Raw genomic sequence first — 22,747 nt, forward strand, 5'->3', positions numbered from 1 at the left:
CAAATGAAGTCTAAAAGACTGAACGGAAGTATCGCTGTGTTGCTTATTTAAAGGATACATATTCTGTTCCTCCCTGTTTTTAACAAGTTTACACAATTTCCTAAAGTCTTAATGACATGTTTAATGACATTGTTTGATCAAAACTCTCTCACAGATATTTTACACATTTATATCATGCAACACACGTTGATTGCCCTGTATCCATGGTAACTGGAAATCATTAACGCAACGGGTTTAGGAGTTCTCAGGTAGTTGAGCTGCAACTGATTTTTATATGCAAATATAATCAAACCATAAACTCCAGAAACCAATGTTGATTATGCTAAACCGTCATCTTGTAAACTGTGGTTGTTGTGAAACCGGAATGAGAAAAAGAACCAGCAAAGTGACCAATGGTCAAACTGTCCTGTTTACATTGTTTACGGACAAATGGTGCACAAACTCATCATTTAAATTCTTAGTACAAGAGCAGAAGGCACATCTAAATAGCGGTATCTAAAACTGACCTCATGTCTGATATGTTCAAGTTCATGCTTTACTCAGTAAGAAACCATAAATAAAAGGGTTACATAACCATACACAGCTTTATATAAATTATTGGTATTTTTAACTATGCTGTCAATACTAATGTTTATGAATATATTGTCTACGTAATTTTTGCTCTCGGTAGCACTTCTGTACTGTTTCTTGGAATGTTTGTATTTTCATTTCTCTTTTTTTAAGTCCCACTTCTTGTTTTCCAAAAGTATTGCAGGACTTTTATTTGTTTGGTCTGGTGTTGCACTACTTTGTAGTTTGGTTGCCAGCAGAGTTACGATAGTTTTGAAGTTTTAATATTTTTTTCAAAAGATTTATTTCAGTTTAGTTATAGTCTGTTTAACAAGCGCATCAGTAGTTTTAGTTTTGTAAAATTGGTTAGTTTTTTTTTTCACCTTTGTCTTAGTTTTTGAGGAATTGACTTACAGATAAACAAAAAAAACTAGGATGAAAGAATCCTATCAACAGTACTATACACGACAAAAAATCTTTATTCTTTCTTTTGGGGAATCAAATAAAAAAAGAATTAGTAATCAGAAAGATGAAGCTGCAAATATGAAAAAACAAGGCCAGAAACAAATAAGAAAACAAAGTAAATTTTACCTGCAATTTTATTTCATATCAGTTAGTTTTGCGTCGTTCATTTTAGTTTTTACTTAGTTTTAGTTCCATAAAAATCTTTACTTTTTATTTTTATTCCAGTTATCTGGGTTATTTTTTCACTGTTCGTTTCGGTTTCCATTATCAATAATAACTGGTTTGCAGACCTTGTGGCTCCATCTGCTGGACCACGTAAGTTTACCGTTTCAATTCATTTCACTATTTGCACTAATTCACAACAACTTCATCTCAAGACACAAAAAGCAGACAAGTTCAATGCAGTCCAGTGAAGTCATCTGATATAGTCCAGTTATATTCCAGTTCAAACCACTTCCCTGTATTCTAGTTATCCAGTTCGTTCCAGTACCGTCCACATTAAGAAAATATACAAGTTCCCAAACAGACCAAGAAAAGACCAAAACTATGATACCCAACACATTGCACCGAAAAGTGACAGTGGAGGGAAAGAGAGGGGAAAAAAGAAAGAACCCCCCCCTCAACTAATTAACGGGGTTAAACCAGGACTCAAGCTGGCTGGACAGGCAAACACAGAAAGATTAGTTCTGGGATATCTGCCAAATAATGATTGAATTTTTAATGACACACACATACAAGAGGATTAAAAAGAACAAGGAGGAAAGAGCCCATTGAATCATGGGAGGGGGGGGGGGGCCTATGAGGTGCCGTGAGGGACATAATTCTGAATTAGCGTAAATCCAACTCTTTTACACACTATACTGAAAACCTCTCACACTCACTTGTGAAATCTCTCATACACACAGGTGAAATGCTCTTATATATATACAACTGGAAATGTATCCACTTACATATACAACTGAAATGTGCTCACAGATACGACTGACGCTCTTACACAAACTAGTGAAATCTGCTCATATATACAGTTGAATCTTTTTCCCTCACACACACAACTGAATTGAGTATTTTAGTTGACCATGTACAGCCCGCCACTTGCTATAAATGTACAAATGTTTGTGTACTTGTGCTCCATACCATGTGATCATGGTTGTGAGTTAAAATAAATGATGATGATGATGATGATGAAAATTTCAGTTGAAACGGAAGTGGGTTGGTTAGCACCATTTTTTTTTTACCGGCAGTTATTTTGATCGCTTGATAGACCAAAGTCTTCTCAGCAGCCCAAAACAACTCTGACTGAAGCAACAACTTTACTTAATATTGTATTAGCTTCAGCAGAGACTACAACAACCCCCCCGGTGACTGCGAGTACAGATGTACAGCTGTGATAGCTTTCTGCCAGTATTCCATGTGCGAAAGCACTGAGTTTGATAATATATTTGTTTCACCTTTAGTTGTCATAAGTATAATATTATATAATATTAATATTATAATATTGGTATATAATAATATTATATAATGTCATCTTGTTTGGGCCAGGATAAACGGGAAAGAGTGGTGCGCTGCTACTGCTGCTGTTACAGGAGTTGTTACCATGGTAACAAGTCCCCCTCCCAACAGCAGGAAGTGCCGACCATTGAACACGAGCAAGGAAAAACTCGGCTGTTTTACAAGTGACTAGACATCGTGAAGCAAATATGAGGGAAATGGTGCATCTTCAAGCTGGCCAGTGCGGTAACCAGATCGGTGCCAAACTAAGTAAGAACATGTATAACCTGTTGTAGGAATCATGTGCTACTGGGGTGGACCGACAGGAAAACAGGACACAGGGTTTCGTGGAGAATTGTGGTTATTTATTATTACCCAGGCATGTCTCAGCACTCGGCAGCTCCGTGTCATACCTGTGAGCAGAACGCCTTGCTGGTGTGCAGCTGCTCCTTAAATACCCAGGCAGGGTGGAGAGATTGATTGGACACAGGTGTGCCCAATCAGCCAAACCATTCCCGCGCCACCTGTGTGCTGCTCCCCCGCAGACCACGCCCAATCCTCCACCCTGCCACACCTGTGCATATAATCTGGGTGTTTGATTTGTTTTATTTAAAAACTGCGCTACGGCCTTCAAAAGCCGGTTCTTTGTGCTTGTTGCCGGTTGGAAACCCCAGGAATATCCAGGTCTCCTCTCTAAACGGTTAGTTTCGAAGGACTACTCTAAATAATGATTCTTTTGACATCGTAAGTATTTCATGTCAACGTGAAAGCACGTTGACATGATTATTGACTTTTAATTAACTACTAAACGATCATGGGGGGGGGGCAAATCAGGCTTCAAACTAAATAAGCCTTTTCCTGACTCGCGCACAAAGGTTTAATCGAAAAATGCTTTTTTTTCCCGCTAAATTTTGGCCTGTTGCAAAGTGAAAAGGGTGGCCTTGTTCGCTTGGTCGCTTTGTGTGAAGCAGCTAAGCGTTTTTAACTGCAGCAAAATGAGAGTGGGTTAAAAACGAATTAGTATGTTCATTGATATTTGAATTTTATACCATCTGAAATGCGTCTGCCTTTCTCTTCCAGCAGGGTTTGGGTGGAGCAGGCGGTTGACTTAAAAGAGCGGTTAGAATTCAACCGTTTTCGTGCCTTTAGCGCGGCAGCGCGTGCCTCAGCCGCCGGAGCGGGAAAGGATGCCATTTTAATTTTTTCTCTTCTTTCTTTCAAAGGGGTGGTTCTTAGCGGTTTGATACTACAAGAACCAAAGTCCCCCAGGAATAACTTTAGTTCCGTTCTTCGAGGGTGAGCAGCGCTTAGTAACCCACAAACAAAACAGGGGTGCAGCAACAAACATTTATTGCGCAAAAAAATAAAATACATTTTTCGTCCTCTTCCCGAAGGTGGTAAATATGTCCCCCGTGCTGTGCTTGTGGATCTGGAGCCAGGCACCATGGACTCCGTGAAATCTGGACCTTTTGGCCAAGTCTTCAGGCCTGACAATTTTGTTTTTGGTGGGTTAATATCTGAAAGTTTTTTTTTTTTTTTTTTTTTTTTTTTTTTTCCCCCTTCCCTCCCAATAACTTACTAATGTTTTTCATAGGCCAAAGTGGTGCTGGCAACAACTGTGCCAAGGGTCACTACACCGACGCTGCAGAGCTGGTGGATTCGGTCCTGGACGTGGTGAGGAAGGAGGCTGAGAGCTGCGACTGCCTGCAGGGCTTCCAGCTCACACATTCCCTGGGTGGCGGCACCGGCTCGGGTATGGGCACCCTGCTCATCAGCAAGATCCGTGAGGAATACCCCGACCGCATCATGAACACGTTCAGTGTGATGCCTACAATGCTACGCTATCGGTCCATCAGCTCGTAGAAAACACAGATGAGACCTATTGCATTGATAATGAGGCGCTCTGATCTGTTTCCGTACTCTTAAATTCATCACCCCAACATACAGTGACCTCAACCATTTAGTCTCTGCTACCATGAGTGGCGTCACGACTTGCCACAGGTTCCCAGGGCAGCTCAATGCTGACCTGCACAAGCTGGCTGTAAACATGGTGCCATTCCCTCGTCTGCACTTCTTCATGCCGGGCTTTGCTCCCCTCACAAGTCGGGCTAGCCAGCAGTACAGATCGCTGACTGTGCCAGAGCTCACACAGCAGATGTTTGATGCCAAAAACATGATGGCAGCCTGTGACCCGCGTCACGGTCGTTACCTGACGGTGGCCGCCATCTTCCGCGGCCGCATGTCTATGAAGGGGGTAGATGAGCAGATGATTAACGTGCAGAACAAGAACAGCAGTTACTTTGTTGAATGGATCCCCAACAATGTCAAGACGGCTGTCTGTGACATTCCCCCCAGAGGCCTTAAGATGGCTGCCACCTTCATTGGCAACAGCACAGCCGTTCAAGAGCTGTTCAAGCTCATCTCTGAGCAGTTCACGGCCATGTTCAAGCGCAAAGCTTTCCTCCACTGGTACACTGGGGAAGGCATGGATGAGATGGAGTTTACTGAGGCTGAGAGCAGCAAACAGCCCCTCCGACCACCACCAACATTCACACACATTCACACGGGGCAAGGTGTCTTGCCCAAGGACACTACGACAGCAAACTGGGACAGAGCGGGATTCGAACCGCCGACCTTCCGATCATTGGAAACTCATTTTTCCCTTTTCAATGTTAAAAAAAAAAGTGCATCCTGTCTGTTTCAGGTTTCAATGTTCTGAGTTGAGGATGATCTGGCCTGAGTTCAGTGATGACAAAAGCAGTTCTTGTAATGTCTTTGTAGCAAGGCTCGTGCTTGGGGTCACCCAACAGGACAGAGGACACAGGGTTTTGTGCAGGAAACGTTTTATTCACCCAGACACACGTGCCAGCACCTTTCAGCAGCTGTCCTTCCTCCCAGCGGAGACCCTTGCTGGTGTGCAGCCGCTGTTCAAGTAGCCAGGCAGGGTGGAGAGGTTGATTGGGTCTTCCTCACTCAAACAAACACTTGTGTATGTTCAGTTTTCTGTGTTCTCAATAAAAGTTCTTCAGCTCATTTGCCTTGGTTTTTGTTCACTATTGGTACAGTAAGTTCTAATTCTGTTTTCTAATTGCCACGAGCTGAATAGCCAACTAGCAATTGAAGCTGTAACGGTGAACGTAATCAGATTGTTCTGTAGTTGGTAATGTAGATGAAAAAACAAAACTCAAATTACTTAAAAGAAATCCAAGTGACTGAAAATTTCACTCACATTGCATTGTTACTTGCATTCTGATAAAAATGATTATTGGAATGGTGCATGTTGTATCTGGGCACAAGAATAGGCAAGCAGCAAAGCCAACTTTGGCACAAGGAGTCTCATTTGAATATAACAAATAATTCAACAAATCTGTTATAAACTGATGTCCACGCGTAAATGCAAGGGCTTGAGAATAAGGTTCATAAAAATCTGAATAAAGCACTTTTCCATGGTTTCTGCTGCCCTTACGTGGCAGTGATCAGGCCCCTTTTCCATTTTATGTAAAAATGAGCTTTTCTTTTTTATTCAAGAATTCATTTACAAAACATGGCAACATACAAAACAATTAACACCATACAAGGCACATTTGGAATTGACTTTAAAGTAAAATATAGCAAATCATAGTGGGAAAAAACCAACAAAAAAAAGATTATATTCAGAGTTCTGTACAGATCATCATTGTTCTAGGAAACCTCAAATATTTCAAGTGTTTCGCTGTCAGGAGAGCTTTTGCACATTTCTTTTCCATACTGTACGTTTCAAAGAACTGAAGTGATTATCCAGAGGAGTCCTTTTAAAAACAAAAGTGCCATTTTCCCTTGTGAGGGGAGCAAGTTGGATTTTGGTTGACAACCAGTCTTGCAAATCTTCCCAAAATGTCCCAGAGTATTTGCAATGGAAGAACACATGATCAGTTATTTCAGTTTCACAGAAGATAGTTATGATCAATCCCAAATCTCTTTCTTAACAGCTCATTGGATGGATAGATATAACTTTGAAATGTACTTTTGTCTTGGGGCTTACAGGATATTTGATGTATTTAGTTCTGTTTTTTACCGTCTGGTTCAGTACAAAGCTGAATAATGGAGTTTCTATTTGATCGTACTGGGAATAGTATATTGTTTAAGTGAGTACGTATGACTTTGTTAAAAAATGTTCTCAGCCAAAAGATCGAGACCATCAAAATGAAGTGAAGGCAGATTTATCACACCTGATCGTGCTTCGTTGTTTCGGACTAACCTAACGGACTCAGGGATCGCTCTAATACCTTTCTTAAATTGAGCGTGAGTAAGGTTGCCACCTTTCAGAAATAGAAATAAGGGATGCCCCGATTTCAGCAGTGCAGGCGCCAAAAAAAAAGGGACATCCCCAAACTTCTAAACTGCATACAAATGTATTTATTTTATATGAAAAAATAAAGTGCACTTGAAGGCCTCCGAGCTTGCACCAACTATAAACTTAATCAAAAAGACATTTATTTTGGGACAGTTTATTTATCTAATAAAGTAAAGACTTTTACAAACAGCAAATAAACTTCTATAAAAAAAGTGTGCAAGCAAAGACGCAAACTTGGTTTACATCCATTAACAACCTTATTAATTCATAAGCAGACACTTTTTTTTTAATTAGGAAGTAAAAAGAGAAGAGTAAAAGATGATCAAACTTCATCCTCGTCTGAAGCTTTACTCTTTTTTTCCCTCAACATTATATATATATGGCTATTAGTCTGTTATACCGCTGCTGGACAGTTGGTAAACACGATTTTAATCAAGACATCATTTTGATCTTTCTGGCCTGTAGTGAAAGTGTACGCAAGAAACGTGACTTATGCTCGTCTCCCAAGTCATCTGGAACCAGTATTATGACTGAAAACAGTGGACCTAGCGCTGGATCCCCTCCCAAAATGCCATGTGGGTTTTTATAAATACCATTAAGAAAGAAGATTTTTAACCCTAATCTCAAGGGTTTTAAATGTAAAAAGAAAAAAGCAATCAATTTATTCTGGATTTGTGTAAATCACCTACAATTCTAGAGCAAATTGAAATGTTTTCTTTACATGTATGGCAATAAATGTACTTTTTGTTGATCACTTTTACTGACTTTCTATGAGTATATCTATACAAACACCTCGGCATATACATGTATACAAATTCAGACTCCAATCACAGAGAAGGCTGCAACCCACCAATCAGGTTATTGCAGTATATGGGCCCCATATTTTCATATATAGAGTACGTCCTGTCCACCTGTCACAGTTTTTCATAGTATTTCATCAAACTCCCTTATCAAAACATAATCCTTCAGTCTTCCAATGTTGTCACACTATCCTGCAAGAGTTATAAGTGCTGTCATGCCCCATCACATCCGGTGGATGTTGTATCAGAGCAGAGAACAGTACTGATAAAAAAAAAGAGAATGTGAGACTATAAAGGATCTATCATGGGGCACAAAAAAAGCATATACCGTACGTAGGATGAGCCAGCTGCAGTATCACATCTCCAACAAAGATCAGAGTTTCCAAGTCTTAGCTGTGTCCTTTTATGTGGCGTCCAATAGATCCTTTAATAATGTTATAGTTAATAAAACGTGTCTGCATTTCCCTTGATAAGTTGAACCATGTTCCAATAATTTCCCCCCATAATTTCATCTGAAATGTCTTCCTCTTGGGGCTTGGTTACATGTAGAACTGTTTTGGCATAATGATACAGGGCTATCGGGGTGAGGCCCAGACATCCTTCCTCTATAGCGGGTTTATATCTGGTTTGTTACCTGTCCATAAAAACCGTGATACCACTTCATTATATTTTTAAAATGCAAGCTTATGGTAGCATATCGCTTATGTGATTAATTTTGGGAACTATTACCACCTTTAAGATATACATTTTACCCAAAAGTGACAGTCCCAGTTCAGTCCAATTTTTGTAGTATAAACTCAATTTCCTGGATTAGAGAGAGGAGATTGTTTGCTATGATGTTTTCTATCCGTGATCTTTATGCCCAGGCGTGTCAGGCCGGATGGCTGCCGTGAAAGCTGCCATCCCTGTCTGACACTTGGAGGGCAAACCTTCGATAAAGGGCATTGCTTCAGATTTCAACCAGTTTAATCTGGTTTATTTTGAGACTAGAAAAGGACTCGATCAGCGTGAGGATGTGAGACACAGTTGTCGACAGGTCTCTGCACAGTAACAAAATTGAAACTGCATACAAAGGAAGTTTGTACTCCCTCCGGCCAGCCCTGCCTCGTCCCTCAATGAAGCTGGGAACAGGGGGGGCTTCCTACCATTTGTTACTGCAGATGCCTCGGGGTTGTAAAATGATAATCTGACCCAGTTAAGAAGATCCACACCAAATGTTTCTGACTGGACAAGGTACGGCCACTCCTCCCTGACAAACACTGTTTTAGTGTCCGAGGGTTACCGTTATATCTGCCCGTGAGATGAACCAGCCTACGTAGATGATCAGATGATATTCTATTTATAATAAAACCCACTGGAAGTTTTGGTAGGGTGGATAAGTCTAGTTCAGGGGTAGGCAACCCTGGTCCTGGAGAACCACAGTCCTGCATGTTTTAGATGTCTCCTTGCATCACCAAACCTGATTCTAATTAAAGGTCCTCATCAGCGTCTCATCCAGGTCTCCACAAGTCTGTTAATGACTTAGTTCTTTGTATCAGGGTGTGGTGAAGCAAAGAAACATCTTAAACATGCAGGACTGCGGCTCTAGGACCAGGGCTCCCTACCCCTGGTCTAGTTGCTCGAATCTAAGAGTTAGCATCCACACTGATCAGCGATACTGGGGGCAATAAAATTACTGTCGTCAGAAACCCCAATTTCAAATATTCTTTATCATTAAGGTGGATTTCCTTAATGCCTACATTATTAAAATATATAAAAAAATATTTCTTCAATCTGTACGACAAGAGTAATCCATTTAATATTCTTAATATATAAGCATACATTCATATATTTTCTAGTCTTCTTCAAATGCAAAGGAAGGAAAAACAGGTGCTTTTAAACTTCCAGCATGATAAATTTGAATCTTGTGTCCATAAACTACATAAATCAAGATAACAGACTAGTTTTCAGAGCAATGTTTGTGCTGATGAAGACAATGCTTGCAGCTGTGTGACAGCATGAGTGAGGACTTAACCCTTTCATTCATAGCCAGGCATCCACTGGTCTTTAGTTTGGTCTGTCGCTCCTGGAGCGCCAACACGGTACATCATATTTCTGTAGGTCCAGTCAAAACCTGATTTCACAGCTGCCCCGCCCCCCAAAATCTCAGCCTCATCTGATTGGTCAGCTGCAGTGGGCTGATCGTGCTCGGTCCACCCACCACTCAGACGCAGACCTGCAGAAATTAAAAATAATCACCTGCACACGCATGATGTGGTTTGAGTTATTTTCCAAGCAAACTACAAACTAGAAAAACTTCTGTGGACATCGTGGGGCCATAAACAGGACAAGACCTGATGGAATGACATTTATTAAACCCCTCAGAATTCATATGTACTTGAACCCCTGTGTTAAACAAACAAACATATATATAAGAGGAAACTTTCCTGGTAAAAAGATGCACTTACAAAGACGTGATTGCACCTGGTGACGACAAACTAAATGAACAAACACTTGAATTGAAGCAAAAGACAGACTTTATTGAGACAAAAAAATATTAAAAATACATATTTTAAAAACAGATGGAAAGATCCTCCATTTTAACACTCACTCACTCACTCACTCACTCACTCACTCACTCACTCACTCACTCACTCACTCACTCACTCACTCACTCACTCACTCACTCAGATGTACACACAAACATAATGTAGTGAATCCATCAATCTGTCAGTCACTCTTTCTCTACTCTTTGGGTCTCCAGGTTTCACCAGCCAAACATGTACTCCATGGCCTTGGAAACAAAGCTGTCGTCCTTCCTGGGCGTCTGTCTGTCTGCTACCACCTGAAGACGTACGCGGGTTCAGAGGCCGATTAACAAATGTTTTTTATCTGGGGAAAATGAACAGCAGATCTAGAGCAGGGGTCAGAGGTCACCTGGTAGTCACTGCCGGAGCTCCTGTAGGGGGCGCTGAGCGACCTGAGGGCAGAGCGAGGGGTGGACGGGAGCACGGAGGAGTTGAGGGGGGAAGAGTAGGCTTCACCGCTATCCATCACACTCTGAGAGAAACAGAGAGACAACCGACATCACTGCCGATCAGATCACACCTCAAACCCACCTGATGTGGAGACGCAGGCGGCCCCCGGGCGGGTGACTGACCTTGTCTATGCAGGGTTTCACTCCAACCATGATGAAGTCGCCGTACACTTTCCCGTCTTTAGACAGAGCTTTCCTGGCCTGAAGTCTGGACTGGTACTGAAGGTGCATCCAGTTGCCGGGAGACGCCATCTGTCAACACATCAATCAATCAATCAATACGACCGTCGGCGAACTGCAGAGCAACTCAAACACCTGACAACGCAGCGCTCTCAACCTCCCTCAAGACTCAGCAGATCTAACACCTAGCCCTCAATCACAGCACTTTTCTCCGGTTTTCCTGCTACCCAGAGGGGTCCCGGTGGGCTCGGACCTGCTGACTGAACCCAACGCACGTTCATGGAAGCAGTAAAACACCACTTCTGTTCTGGGAAAGGAAGGAAGTTGCTGCGAAGAGTGAGACTCTCAAACCCTCTCAAGTTTTAGATGCTTTTTAAAAAATAAATGACATATTGAAAGTTTTATGGAAAATGTAGTGAAACTTAAAGGGGACCTATTATGGCATCTAATACCTATTTTAAACGAGCTTTGATTCTTAAAAACAAGCTTTTGATTGTTTTTGCTAAATAAATCTGAGCCATGTCTTTATCATCCCATTCTCTAACCTCATTATCTATGTGGGATTCTGAGTGGGAGGGGAGGCTATGATAATGAGGCTCTGTGCTGATTGGCTGCCTGAATGACGCGTAGCAGGGTTTTACAACCAACAACAGAGCAATTTGCATGTCTAGCTCGAACAGACGCCATCACGATACACCGCTACGAAAAAAAATGGCAGAAGGTCCGACCGGCAGAGTTAGTTGTGGGCGTGGTTTCACGCATCAGAGGCCAAACTATGCAAGTCGCTCTGTCGTTACGTAACGAAAGGGAGCAGAATCTGAACGGCTCGTAGATCCACATCACACTGGACGGCTCATCCGGGCGGCTGTACAGACACTGCAGAATTTGGTTGCTTTCCTCCTTCTGTGAGTTGGCAGGCTGAGGGGAGACCACTTTATATATGTTAAAGCAAGAAAAAAACTGTTTTTCGTAATAAGTCCCCTTTAAGAGAACTTTGGCTCAAACCGTTGTGTTTATCACAGAACAGAAAAGGCCGGGTTCCTGATGGCGTAACCCCTCAACATCAAGTGTGAGGGCGGATCAGTGATGGTTTGGGGGCATTTTACTGCAGACAAATCTAATGACCTGGAACCATCACAGATCTACCTCTCCATCTTACAGGACCACAGGTCCCAAGCATGTCTGGCCCCAGAGCAATGACCCCGAGCACAGCTCCAGGCTCTGCAGACACTACTTGTAAAAAGACAAAAAGGCCTGCTGTCTATCATTATGATCACCTGCATCATCTGGCCTCAATCCCAAGGAGGTATCAATGAATACATCCACAATCAAACGAATTTTCATTAATATGTGTGCAGACAAGGTAAAAAAAAAAAAAAAAAAAGAGAAAGGAAAAAAAAAAAAAAAAAAAAAAACAATCAAACGAATTAATACAAATACAAATACAAACCTCTTTCTTTTGGCTCAATCTGTCCGTTTTACAGAGATGATCACAAATCATTGTAATCAGAAGTGTAACATTTCCCTGACTGAACTAGGGCTGGGCGATATATCGAGATTTTAATATATATCGATATATTTTCAAACGCGATATGGTACGAGACAATATAGTTTATATCGATTATTAAAAAAAAAATAAAAATAAAAAAAATTATTTTGATATAGCTTATTTTGTGACAAATTGACTTGAATGTTTTATTTGAGATTTGCACACATGTTTTGTCATTTGCACAACTGTCAACCTCAGTGGAAAAGTCTGCCTGTTACTGTCTACATCAGGGGTGCCCAATCCTGGTCCTCGAGAGCCCCTATCCAGCATGTTTTAGATGTTTCCCTGCTTAAGCACACCGTGATAAAAGTAGCTGTTTCAACAACAGAACTGTCCAGACCTTTATGACAAGCTAATGATGACGAGTAATTTGAATCAGGTGTGAGGAAGCAGGGAAACATCTAAAACATGCTGGATAGGGGCTCTCAAGGACCAGGATTGGCCACCCCTGGTCTACATTGTATTAATTGCACAGTGTATTTTAATTTAATTGTTATGCAGGAAAGGGATATTTTATTTTATTCAAGAAGCATTTTTATTCTATATATGCAGGCAGTTTATTTTTATTTCATTTGTTTTATACATTTTGATATTGTGCAGACCTCTGTTAATAAAGGAACCTGTGTGACATTTGGCACGAGGCTTTGTATTAAAACTGACTGTTTTTTTAAGGGTTTGCCTCAGAAAAAAATGAAGCTAACAGAGATGCTATGCTATAATGCTTTGGGGGAAACCCCAATTATGGCACAGAAAAAATATTGATATATATCGAGTATCGCCATTCAGCTAGAAAATAATCGAGATATGACTTTTGGTCCATATCGCCCAGCCCTAGACTGAACCCAACACGGTGATTTTTAGTATCCTGCAGTCTGAAGCTGCTGTAAGTAAATGCAGTGACCTGTGTGGGGCTGAAAACACACCTGTGTGTGTCTGTGTGTGCCTCACCTTGTGTTTGAGGATGTTTCCGTACTGAGCGAACTGCAGCAGGATGTAGGACGCCGACGCCGGAGGGAAACTAAAACAACACAAGCACACATGCGGCGTGAATCTGGCAGCACAACATGATCAAATATCCTGTGACCCCAAAGAAGAAGAGAGCAGCGGGGATCGATTACGGCCAGACTGGTGAAAGTACCCAAACACGGTGACCCAGGTCTGGTCCAGCTGGTCGTCAGACAACAGGGACTCTCCCTGACTGTAGAAAGGATCCACCTGAGCCGGAGACAGACACAACTGCTGCACACCTGGAGAGGGATGGAGGGAAGAGTGGATAAAATCTAAATCATTCAGCTATCAACACAAAAGCCAGGAATGCTGGGAATAGCTGAGTCCATCTGCCCGAGAGTCAAAGCTCACACCTGTGTGGTTACGTCTACCGTCAGGATTTTCTCCCTTATGTGACAATCTCGTACATACAGTACAAAATATCTGAGGTATGATGTAATTCCAGAAGAAAATGCAATGCAATTTTAAAAAAGGGACAATTTGATGTGATGCAGTTTTAAAATTTGGTTAATATCAGTTTTAATTCAAACTATTTCTGTAAATCTGTTATGTATTAGTGAAGTGCTGTACAGTACAGCCCAGGACTGCTGCATGTTTTTGTGAGGGTAGAGAACATTAGCTACCCAAGGGAACACGGGGAGAACATGCAAACTCCACACAGAAAGATCCTTTCACCAACCCCACCCAGGGTGTGGGCGCTGAAGTCATGGGGGAAATTAACACGCTTGTTTGTATGATGAAAAAGGACAACCGTTCCACTTGAACTGCAGGAAATTAAATTGGCAGTCAAAGGAAATTTAACGAAAACGATCCATAAAAGGTTTTTATGACTGACAGCTGTTCAAACGTAGACGAGGTGGCAGCACCAGTACCTGTCCCAGGAGTTGAAGCTTGTCGTGCAGAAAGTGGAGTCTGCATAACTGGAAAAGCCTGATGAGAGAGAGAGAAAATCTTAAAATATAATTGTTTCTATCTTTAAACACATTTTATGATCAACTTTGGTTCCTTCAAATACAAAAGCTCCTTCCTTTCCCCTGTCAGTGCTTCTAAAACTCCTCCCAAACACTATACTTATACCCCTTTTACACCAAGCTGGTTCCAGGGCTGGTGCTAGTGCTGGTGCTAGAGCCGGTTCGCGGTTGGTTCTAAGTAAGAACCGTTTACTTTTACACAAGGTGGTGCTGGCCTGGTGCTGGCCAGAGAGCCACGTCATCACGTTACTGTATACGTCTGTGTACGTCACCATTTCCCGGTACAACTAGCGCCAAATTCAGTCACCACAACAAAGATGGAGGACTACGCTGTGCTGCAAGTGTTGCTGCTGGCTTCTCAAGCATTTCTTGGAGAGCAAAAGTTTGTGATCCAGCAAGTTGATGTAATAATAAAAGAGTCTGCTAACTTAACTGCCGTCTTCAACGCTCTGTTGTTTAAAAATGGCGCTCTTCCGTGTTTATTCTGCTTTGGTTGTTCAGTAACACCGTCCCCAGCCCTTGACGTAAGCACGTAGCCCCTGACGTAACGTGGTTCTTTCCTCTAGACCAGCAAAGAGTTGGTTCTTGTCTAGCACCAGTTTTGAGAGCCAGGAGCCGGTGCTTAGGCTGTGTAAAACCAAAGAACTGGTGCTAAGTCTGGCTCTAGCCCAGAACCAGCCCTGGAACGGGCTTGGTGTAAAAGGGGTATTATTAGAGAAGTATATATTCTAGCTGATAACATATAGAGGAACATGAGAAGTGATCTGGTGCTCACTGAGCCTCCTTCGCATTTGTACATCTCAATCTAACACACATTAAGTGACCACACATTAACTCTTATTTAGGTAAAAAAGGTCTGCAATTCATCTATCTGTTTGCATCTGTTCCTTTAGCCAAATCTGTGAACATAAACACAGATGTACATTATAATTGTATGATATGACGCACCACTTACAGACAACTAGATTCATGTTTTATATTGTGAAAGTGGTTAATTGCACTCTGGGGAGACCACAAGCAACCCTCCCTAATGTTTTTGTTTGCTGGGCCGTTGTCATACCAACCTGCCTGTGCGCGCTGAGGGGCGTCCCTACTGTAGCCAGGTCGTCATGGATACTGCGAACAGGTGGGGCTCCACTCTTATCTTTGGGAGTGGGGACAACAGGCTGCAGGGCTGAACTTCCTCCGCTTCCTCCCCCTGAAAACACGATTGCAGGGTAAACGGATGAATTAACCGTGTGTACCAACAGGAAGGAGCGGCTGATGTGCGTCTCCGTGCCAACCTCGGTGTGCACTCGGGCTCTCCATGAGGGGGCTGGACAGGCTGAAGGGTCGCGGCTGAGGGGTGGCAGGAGCAGGCAGGTCGCCCATCAGAAAGCCGGGCAGAAACTGAGCCCCAGACGAGGGCTTAGGAGAGGCGGGAGAGCCCAGGCTCATTGGTTCACTACCCACTGAAACACAGGGACAGTTGAGTTGTATTTTTCTGGACTGAGGCAAGTGATCATCATCAGGACTGATGGCTCAAATCAACAATAACTGGGGTCCCAGTTTGGTACTAGGGACACAATCGGTGCGTCTGAAATGCCATACTAAACACTATATACTCAAAAAGTATACTTAAGTTCGGCACACTTTTGAGTAAATATCAGTAGCATGGACGTACTACTCAGAGCCACACGGCACTTCCTGCCGTTGGGAGGGGGAGTTGTTACCATGGTAACAACTCCTGTCACAGCAGCAGTAGCAGCACCGCTCTTTCCCGTTTATCCTGGCCCAAACAAGATGACATCATATAATATTATTATATACGAATATTATAATATTATTATATATGAATATTATATACGAATATTATAATATTATTATATAATAATATTATATATGAATATTATAATATTATTATTATATAATAATATTATTATTATATACAAATATTATATTATTATATAATATTATTATTATCTGGGCAGCACATAGCAACCAAACACAGCTGCATTGCATTGTGGGAAGTTTCTGCTTAACTAGTGTCCATCAATCCACACTAATACATTTCTCCAGAATGAGTATGGATAGCGCATACTATTGAGTATGTACTAATGTTTCAGATGCACTAAAAAATCTCACATACTGTTTTTGCTACTCATTAGGGTGGAAATATGCACTTTCGGACGCAGCAAATGTGGCATGAATTCGGCCTTCTGATGTTTCCTCACTCAGTCTTTCCAGACTGAATAAGAAACATTGGCTCACATGTTTATCGCAACAACAACAACAACAACAACAACAAAAATGTGCATATTCTATATCTTTATAAGACAAGTTTTAGCTTTAATTACGGCACAAACTGCGGTGCTGCTTTAATAAGTTTTCAACATTTATTTTTGCCCACAGCTGCAGACTGCAGATTGTTCACAGAGATCTTGTAGTGATGATGCTGTAAAGTCTCTTCCAGCACATCCTTGAGATTCTCACTTGGGATTTGGTCTGGACTCTTTGGGGGCCAAACCATGCGTCAATATTAGCTCTCATGCTCCCTAAACCACTCTTTCACACAAGAAATGTTAAAAAGAATAAACATTCTTGATTGAAAAAGCTGCTTATTCAGAGGTATACCAGTGGTTTTAGTTTTGAAAAAGTTATTGACTTATAGACATTGGCCAAAATTAAAATAATAATAATGATCTAGAATTAAAGAATCCTACCATCAATGTCCTACACTACAAACAACGTAATTATTTTCTTTAAATGATAAAAAAAACATAAAACAAAAGGCACAAAACAAAAATTTAAGTTAATTTTACTCATGATTCGCTTCATTCTCTGTTAGTTTCGCGCAGATTATTTTAGTTTTTATTTAAGTTTAATTTTTTTATTTAAGTTTAATTTCATAGAAAACTTTCACTCATCTCACTCATCTCACTCACTCATCTTCTCCCGCTTATCCGTTACCGGGTCGCGGGGGCAGCAGCCTCAGCAGGGATGCCCAGACTTCCCTCACCCCAGACACTTCCTCCAGCTCTTCCGGGGGGAGTCCGAGGCGTTCCCAGGCCAGCCGAGAGACATAGTCTCTCCAGCGTGTCCTGGGTCTTCCCCGGGGTCTCCTCCCGGTGGGACATGCCTGGAACACCTCCCTAGGGAGGCGTCCAGGAGGCATCCGGTACAGATGCCCAAGCCACCTCAGCTGACTCCTCTCAATGTGGAGGAGTAGCGGCTCGACTCCGAGCTCCTCCCGGGTGACCGAACTCCTCACCCTATCTCTAAGGGAGCGTCCAGCCACCCTGCGGAGGAAACTCATCTCGGCCGCTTGTATCCGCGATCTTGTCCTTTCGGTCACTACCCAAAGTTCATGACCATAGGTGAGGGTAGGGGCGTAGATTGACCGGTAAATCGAGAGCTTCGCCTTTCGACTCAGCTCCCTCTTTACCACGACGGTCCAGTACATCGACCGCATTACTGCGGACGCTGCACCGATCCGCCTGTCAATCTCACGCTCCATTGTTCCCTCACTCGTGAACAAGATCCCGAGATACTTGAACTCCTCCACCTGAGGCAGGACTTCTCCACCCACCCGGAGAAGGCATGCCACCCTTTTCCGGTCGAGAACCATGGCCTCGGTCTTGGAGGTGCTGATTCTCATCCCTGCCGCGTCGCACTCGGCCGCAAACCGCCCCAGCACATGCTGGAGGTCCCGGTCTGATGAAGCCAACAGGACAACATCATCTGCAAAAAGCAGAGATGAAATCCTGAGGTTCCCAAACCGGATCCCCTCCGGCCCCTGGCTGCGCCTAGAAATCCTGTCCATAAAAATTATGAACAGGACCGGTGACAAAGGGCAGCCCTGCCGGAGTCCAACATGCACCGGGAACAAGTCTGACTTACTGCCGGCAATGCGAACCAGACTCCTGCTTCGATCATACAGAGACCGGACAGCCCTTAGTAGAGGGCCCCGGACTCCATACTCACTCAGCACCCCCCACAGAATGGCACGAGGGACACGGTCAAATGCCTTCTCCAGATCCACAAAACACATGTAGACTGGTTGGGCAAATTCCCATGAACCCTCGAGCACCCTGCGGAGGGTATAGAGCTGGTCCAGTGTTCCACGACCGGGACGAAAACCGCATTGTTCCTCCTGAATCCGAGGTTCGACTATCGGCCGTAATCTCCTCTCCAGTACCCTGGCGTAGACTTTCCCCGGGAGGCTGAGAAGTGTGATCCCCCTGTAGTTGGAACACACTCTCCGGTCCCCCTTTTTAAACAGAGGGACCACCACCCCGGTTTGCCACCCCAGCGGTACTGTCCCCTTCCTCCATGCAATGTCGCACAGGCGTGTCAGCCAAGACAGCCCTACGACATCCAGAGACTTGAGGTACTCAGGGCGAATCTCATCCACCCCCGGTGCCCGGCCACCGAGGAGCTTACGAACCACCTCGGTGACCTCGGCTTGGGTGATGGATGAGCACGCCTCCGAGCCCCAACCCTCTGCTTCCTCAGTGGAAGGCATGTCAGTCGGGTTAAGGAGATCCTCAAAGTATTCCTTCCACCGTCCGACAATGTCCCCAGTCGAGGTCAACAGCTCCCCACCAGCACCATAAATGGTGCCGGCAGAGTACTGCTTCCCCCTTCTGAGGCGCCGAACGGTCCTCCAGAATTTCCTCGAGGCCGACCGAAAGTCCTCCTCCATGGCCTCCCCGAACTCCTCCCAGACCCGAGTTTTTGCCTCCAAGACTGCCCGAGCCGCGGCCCGCTTGGCCTGCCGGTACCCATCTACTGCGTCAGGAGTCCCACCGGCCAACATAGCCCGGTAGGACTCCTTCTTCAGTCTGACGGCATCCTGTACTTCCGGTGTCCACCACCGGGTTCTAGGATTGCCGCCACGACAGGCACCGGAGACCTTGCGTCCGCAGCTTCGAGCCGCCGCGTTGACAATGGAGGCAGAGAACATGGTCCACTCGGACTCTATGTCCCCCGCCTCCCCCGGGATCCGAGAGAAGCTCTCCCGGAGGTGGGAGTTGAAGATGTCCCTGACAGAGGGCTCAGCCAGACGTTCCCAACAGACCCTCACAATCCGTTTGGGTCTGCCCGGTCTGTCCAACCTCCTCCTCCGCCAGCGCATCCAACTCACCACCAGGTGGTGATCAGTTGACAGCTCAGCCCCTCTCTTCACCCGAGTGTCCAAGACATGCGGCCGAAGGTCAGATGAAACGACAACAAAGTCGATCATTGACCTCCGGCCTAGGGTGTCCTGGTGCCACGTGCACTGATGGACACCCTTATGCCTGAACATGGTGTTCGTGATGGACAAACTGTGACTCGCACAGAAGTCCAACAACAAAACACCACTCGGGTTCAGATCGGGGAGGCCGTTCCTCCCAATCACGCCTCTCCAGGTATCACTGTCATTGCCCACGTGAGCGTTGAAGTCCCCCAGTAGAACAATGGAGTCCCCAGTTGGAGCACTATCAAGTACTCCTCCCAGGGACTCCAAGAAGGCCGGGTACTCCCCACTGCTGTTTGGCCCGTAGGCACAAACAACAGTGAGAGACCTATCCCCGACCCGAAGGCGCAGGGAAGCGACCCTCTCGTTCACCGGGGTGAACTCCAACACATAGAAAACTTTCATTTTTATTATTATTTCAGTTAACGGGATTATTTCTCACTGTTGGTTTCAGTTAACTATAAAAACTCTGGACCTGACTGGGATTACACAGAGTAGAGTAGAGCAGTGTTTCTCAACCCTGGTCCTCGAGGCCCACTGTCCTGCATGTTTTAGATGTTACCCTGCTTCAGCACACCGTGATACAAGTGGCTGTGTCATCAACAGAATTGTGCAGACCTTGATGACAAGCTAATTAGGACCATTAATTAGAATCAGGTGTGATGATGAAGGGAAATATCTAAAACATGCAGGACAGTGTGCCCCGAGTACCAGGGTTGGGAAACACTGGAGTAGACTCTAGGCATCTGTCACTCAAAAACTGAGTAAATCTGGATTTATCAGACCAGATTTTTTTTTTATTGCTCTGGTGCTCTGAAGTCAACTCTGCGTGCTCCTGACAAAACTGACCCATTTAAAAAAAGCATTGTTGTCAGTTTCATCCCCATACCAGTGCATGTGGTAATGCTTGTTTACTGTTGAAGCATTAAAATTAATTTCACTGTTGATTTTCTTTGATCAATTATCAGCAAGGTTTAAGTGATCTCTAAACACAATCAGTCAAGATTATTCTCAGACTGCATTTCTTTTGTAAAGATCAATAGTCACTGTCATCTGTCCGGGTTTTAAAGATACATTAGATAGTTCTTAATCTTCATCCGAGTAGTTTCAGTTTGGTTGTTTAGTTTGCTTAATGCAGATCAATATTTTGACTCTTCTGAGACGGAGACATCTCTTCCACGACCGAAGCATGTTTCTTCTGACATGGTTGTTAAAGGAGTATGAAACTCATCACTGCATCAATTAATGATAATAATTTGTTTCCACCTGATCTATATTAAATGCTGCAGGGACACACTTACATGAATCCAGGCAGAGACTTTTTTTTTGACCAGGCAGATAGAACAGTGAATTTGAACATGAATTTTTAGTTATCAATTCTCATTAAAGAGGTGTTTTCCCAGCCAGACTATAGCCATGCAAAACTACAAGCCCCAGTAATGTTCACAAAACACAGCAAATCATCACAGTTGGAAAATATATCAAGAAAACTTAAACTTTTGATAATTGGACACTTTTACTGAGTTTTCTTTAATATAATCACGGGATAATATTCAGAAAATATCCTCTATATACTCTATACTTGCATTAAATATAATCTGCTGAGAATAAATAGGAAACAGTGTGCACGACACTTCACCTTTCTAGTTATTTACCTTTTCTTTAAGCATAAAAATAAACATGACTATCAACAGCTAAGGAAAAGACATCAGTATCAATATGTAAATAAAAGCAGATCACCCTAACAAAGCAAGAGCACCCTAATCCTGCATGAATGTGTGTTAAAGTTTACCTTGTAGCTCCATGTTTCTCTCAGGCCGCGATTTTCAAAAGCAGGAAGTGACGGAGCCAACGTGCGCCCACAGCTCTGAAATTCCTCACTAAAATTAAATACTGTCGTCGGGTTTATATCGGTTTATATGTGTGGAGCCAAATCGTATATTAAAGGACCCGATACGGTTATTTCTGGCAGGTTAAAACTGCATATTTGGGGCTGCAGTAGGTTGTTTGAGGAGCTCAGATGGCGACACTGGAAACGCCGACTCCTTCAGGCGCATGTAGATGACGTGGACACATGATGCCTTCAGGGGAAATGGGATATATGAATGATACGACCCCTAAACTTTAACTCTGGAGGTTGATGTCTACTTGAGGATGCTATTAGAGCCCTCGTGTTTAAACATATAGGCTCCAATTAGAACCTACATTACGCCTGTTAAACTAAATCATTTTAATCCCAACATTCCAGACAATTGGCCTAAGTGTAACATAGAAAGAGGCACTGTTGTATATGGGAATGTAAGAAACTCCAGGAATTTTGGAAAGATACCCTTTGCCTGATTTCAAGATTAACAGAGTGTACAATTCCTGTTGAACCTTGATTATGTCTATTACATATATACCCTGAAGACTTTGGGGCAAAAGAAAAAGAAAAAAGAAAACTCATAGATTTTTGTTTGTTACAAGTCAAAAGAGTAATAGCCTTGAAGTGGAAGGATGTTCAGAGTCCTAATTCCACCCAGTGGTTAAAAGAGATGTCATTCTAAGAGGTAAAGTTGAAGAATTTAATGACATGTGGTCACTATTCTTACATTTTATGGACAATCTGCCCAATGATTCTCATGAATAAAAGATTTAGATGACAGTTCTTTTTTTCCCTTGAGTTAAGTCCTTTTATTTTCTTTATTTTCTTTTATTCTTTACTTTTGATTATTGTTATTAGTTATTTTATGTATTCACATATTTTCTGTCGAGTACTTTTGCTGAGGACCTTGGGGAGGGGGTGGGGGGGGGGGGGTTATGTATGTTTTGTATGTTGGTTATTAGAGAGGAAAAAAACAACAACATATGCTCCAACATTTTGGTGAGACAACACACAAGTTACTACTGTAAAACTGAAGATAACCTGCCTCCACAATGACCTTAGATTTTAATTTTCTGCTCCTACCATCACCTCCTACCAATCCTATGGCTAATTTATGGCCATATTGTTTGTTGGGCAATATGGCCAACATGAACACAATAAGAGACTAGGGACTGGGGCAGCAAGATAAGCCAGATTCATAACTCCCATTATTACTCCCGTTCATCTTTTTTCCTTATATGCAAAAAAGTTACACAGACGTGTCACTGCGAATGCAACAAAACTGACGTCATAAAACTTCACTTTT

General features: G+C 43.1%; 1 protein-coding gene and 1 pseudogene across 1 annotated transcript; one reads left to right on the forward strand and one right to left on the reverse strand.

Annotated features, from left to right (window-relative positions):
- Positions 1-2,711: 2,711 nt before the first annotated feature.
- Positions 2,712-5,020, forward strand: LOC133445808 (tubulin beta-4 chain-like; annotated as a pseudogene).
- A 5,345-nt stretch (positions 5,021-10,365) lies between these two features.
- On the reverse strand, positions 10,366-21,622 carry nup35 (nucleoporin 35). Its single transcript, XM_061723271.1, has 9 exons — positions 21,370-21,622; positions 15,643-15,810; positions 15,424-15,557; positions 14,261-14,318; positions 13,519-13,627; positions 13,329-13,398; positions 10,775-10,903; positions 10,552-10,674; positions 10,366-10,459 (listed from the first exon to the last, which is right to left on the reverse strand). The coding sequence occupies exons 1-9, from the start codon at positions 21,380-21,382 to the stop codon at positions 10,382-10,384; spliced, it is 882 nt and encodes a 293-aa protein (XP_061579255.1). The 5' UTR covers positions 21,383-21,622; the 3' UTR covers positions 10,366-10,381.
- Between the last annotated feature and the right edge of the window lie 1,125 nt (positions 21,623-22,747).

The sequence above is a fragment of the Cololabis saira genome, chromosome 6 (genome assembly GCF_033807715.1).
Source record: "Cololabis saira isolate AMF1-May2022 chromosome 6, fColSai1.1, whole genome shotgun sequence".
Lineage (NCBI taxonomy): Eukaryota > Metazoa > Chordata > Actinopteri > Beloniformes > Belonidae > Cololabis > Cololabis saira.

Bases quoted from the DNA above. Each gene is read 5' to 3' on its own strand.
- nup35 (XM_061723271.1), bottom strand. The intron at 13,628-14,260 runs GTACTGGTGCTG...ATCCCTCTCCAG, and splicing joins AGCTTCAACTCCTGGGACAG to GTGTGCAGCAGTTGTGTCTG. The intron at 10,675-10,774 runs GTCAGTCACCCG...TGTTTCTCTCAG, and splicing joins TGAAACCCTGCATAGACAAG to AGTGTGATGGATAGCGGTGA.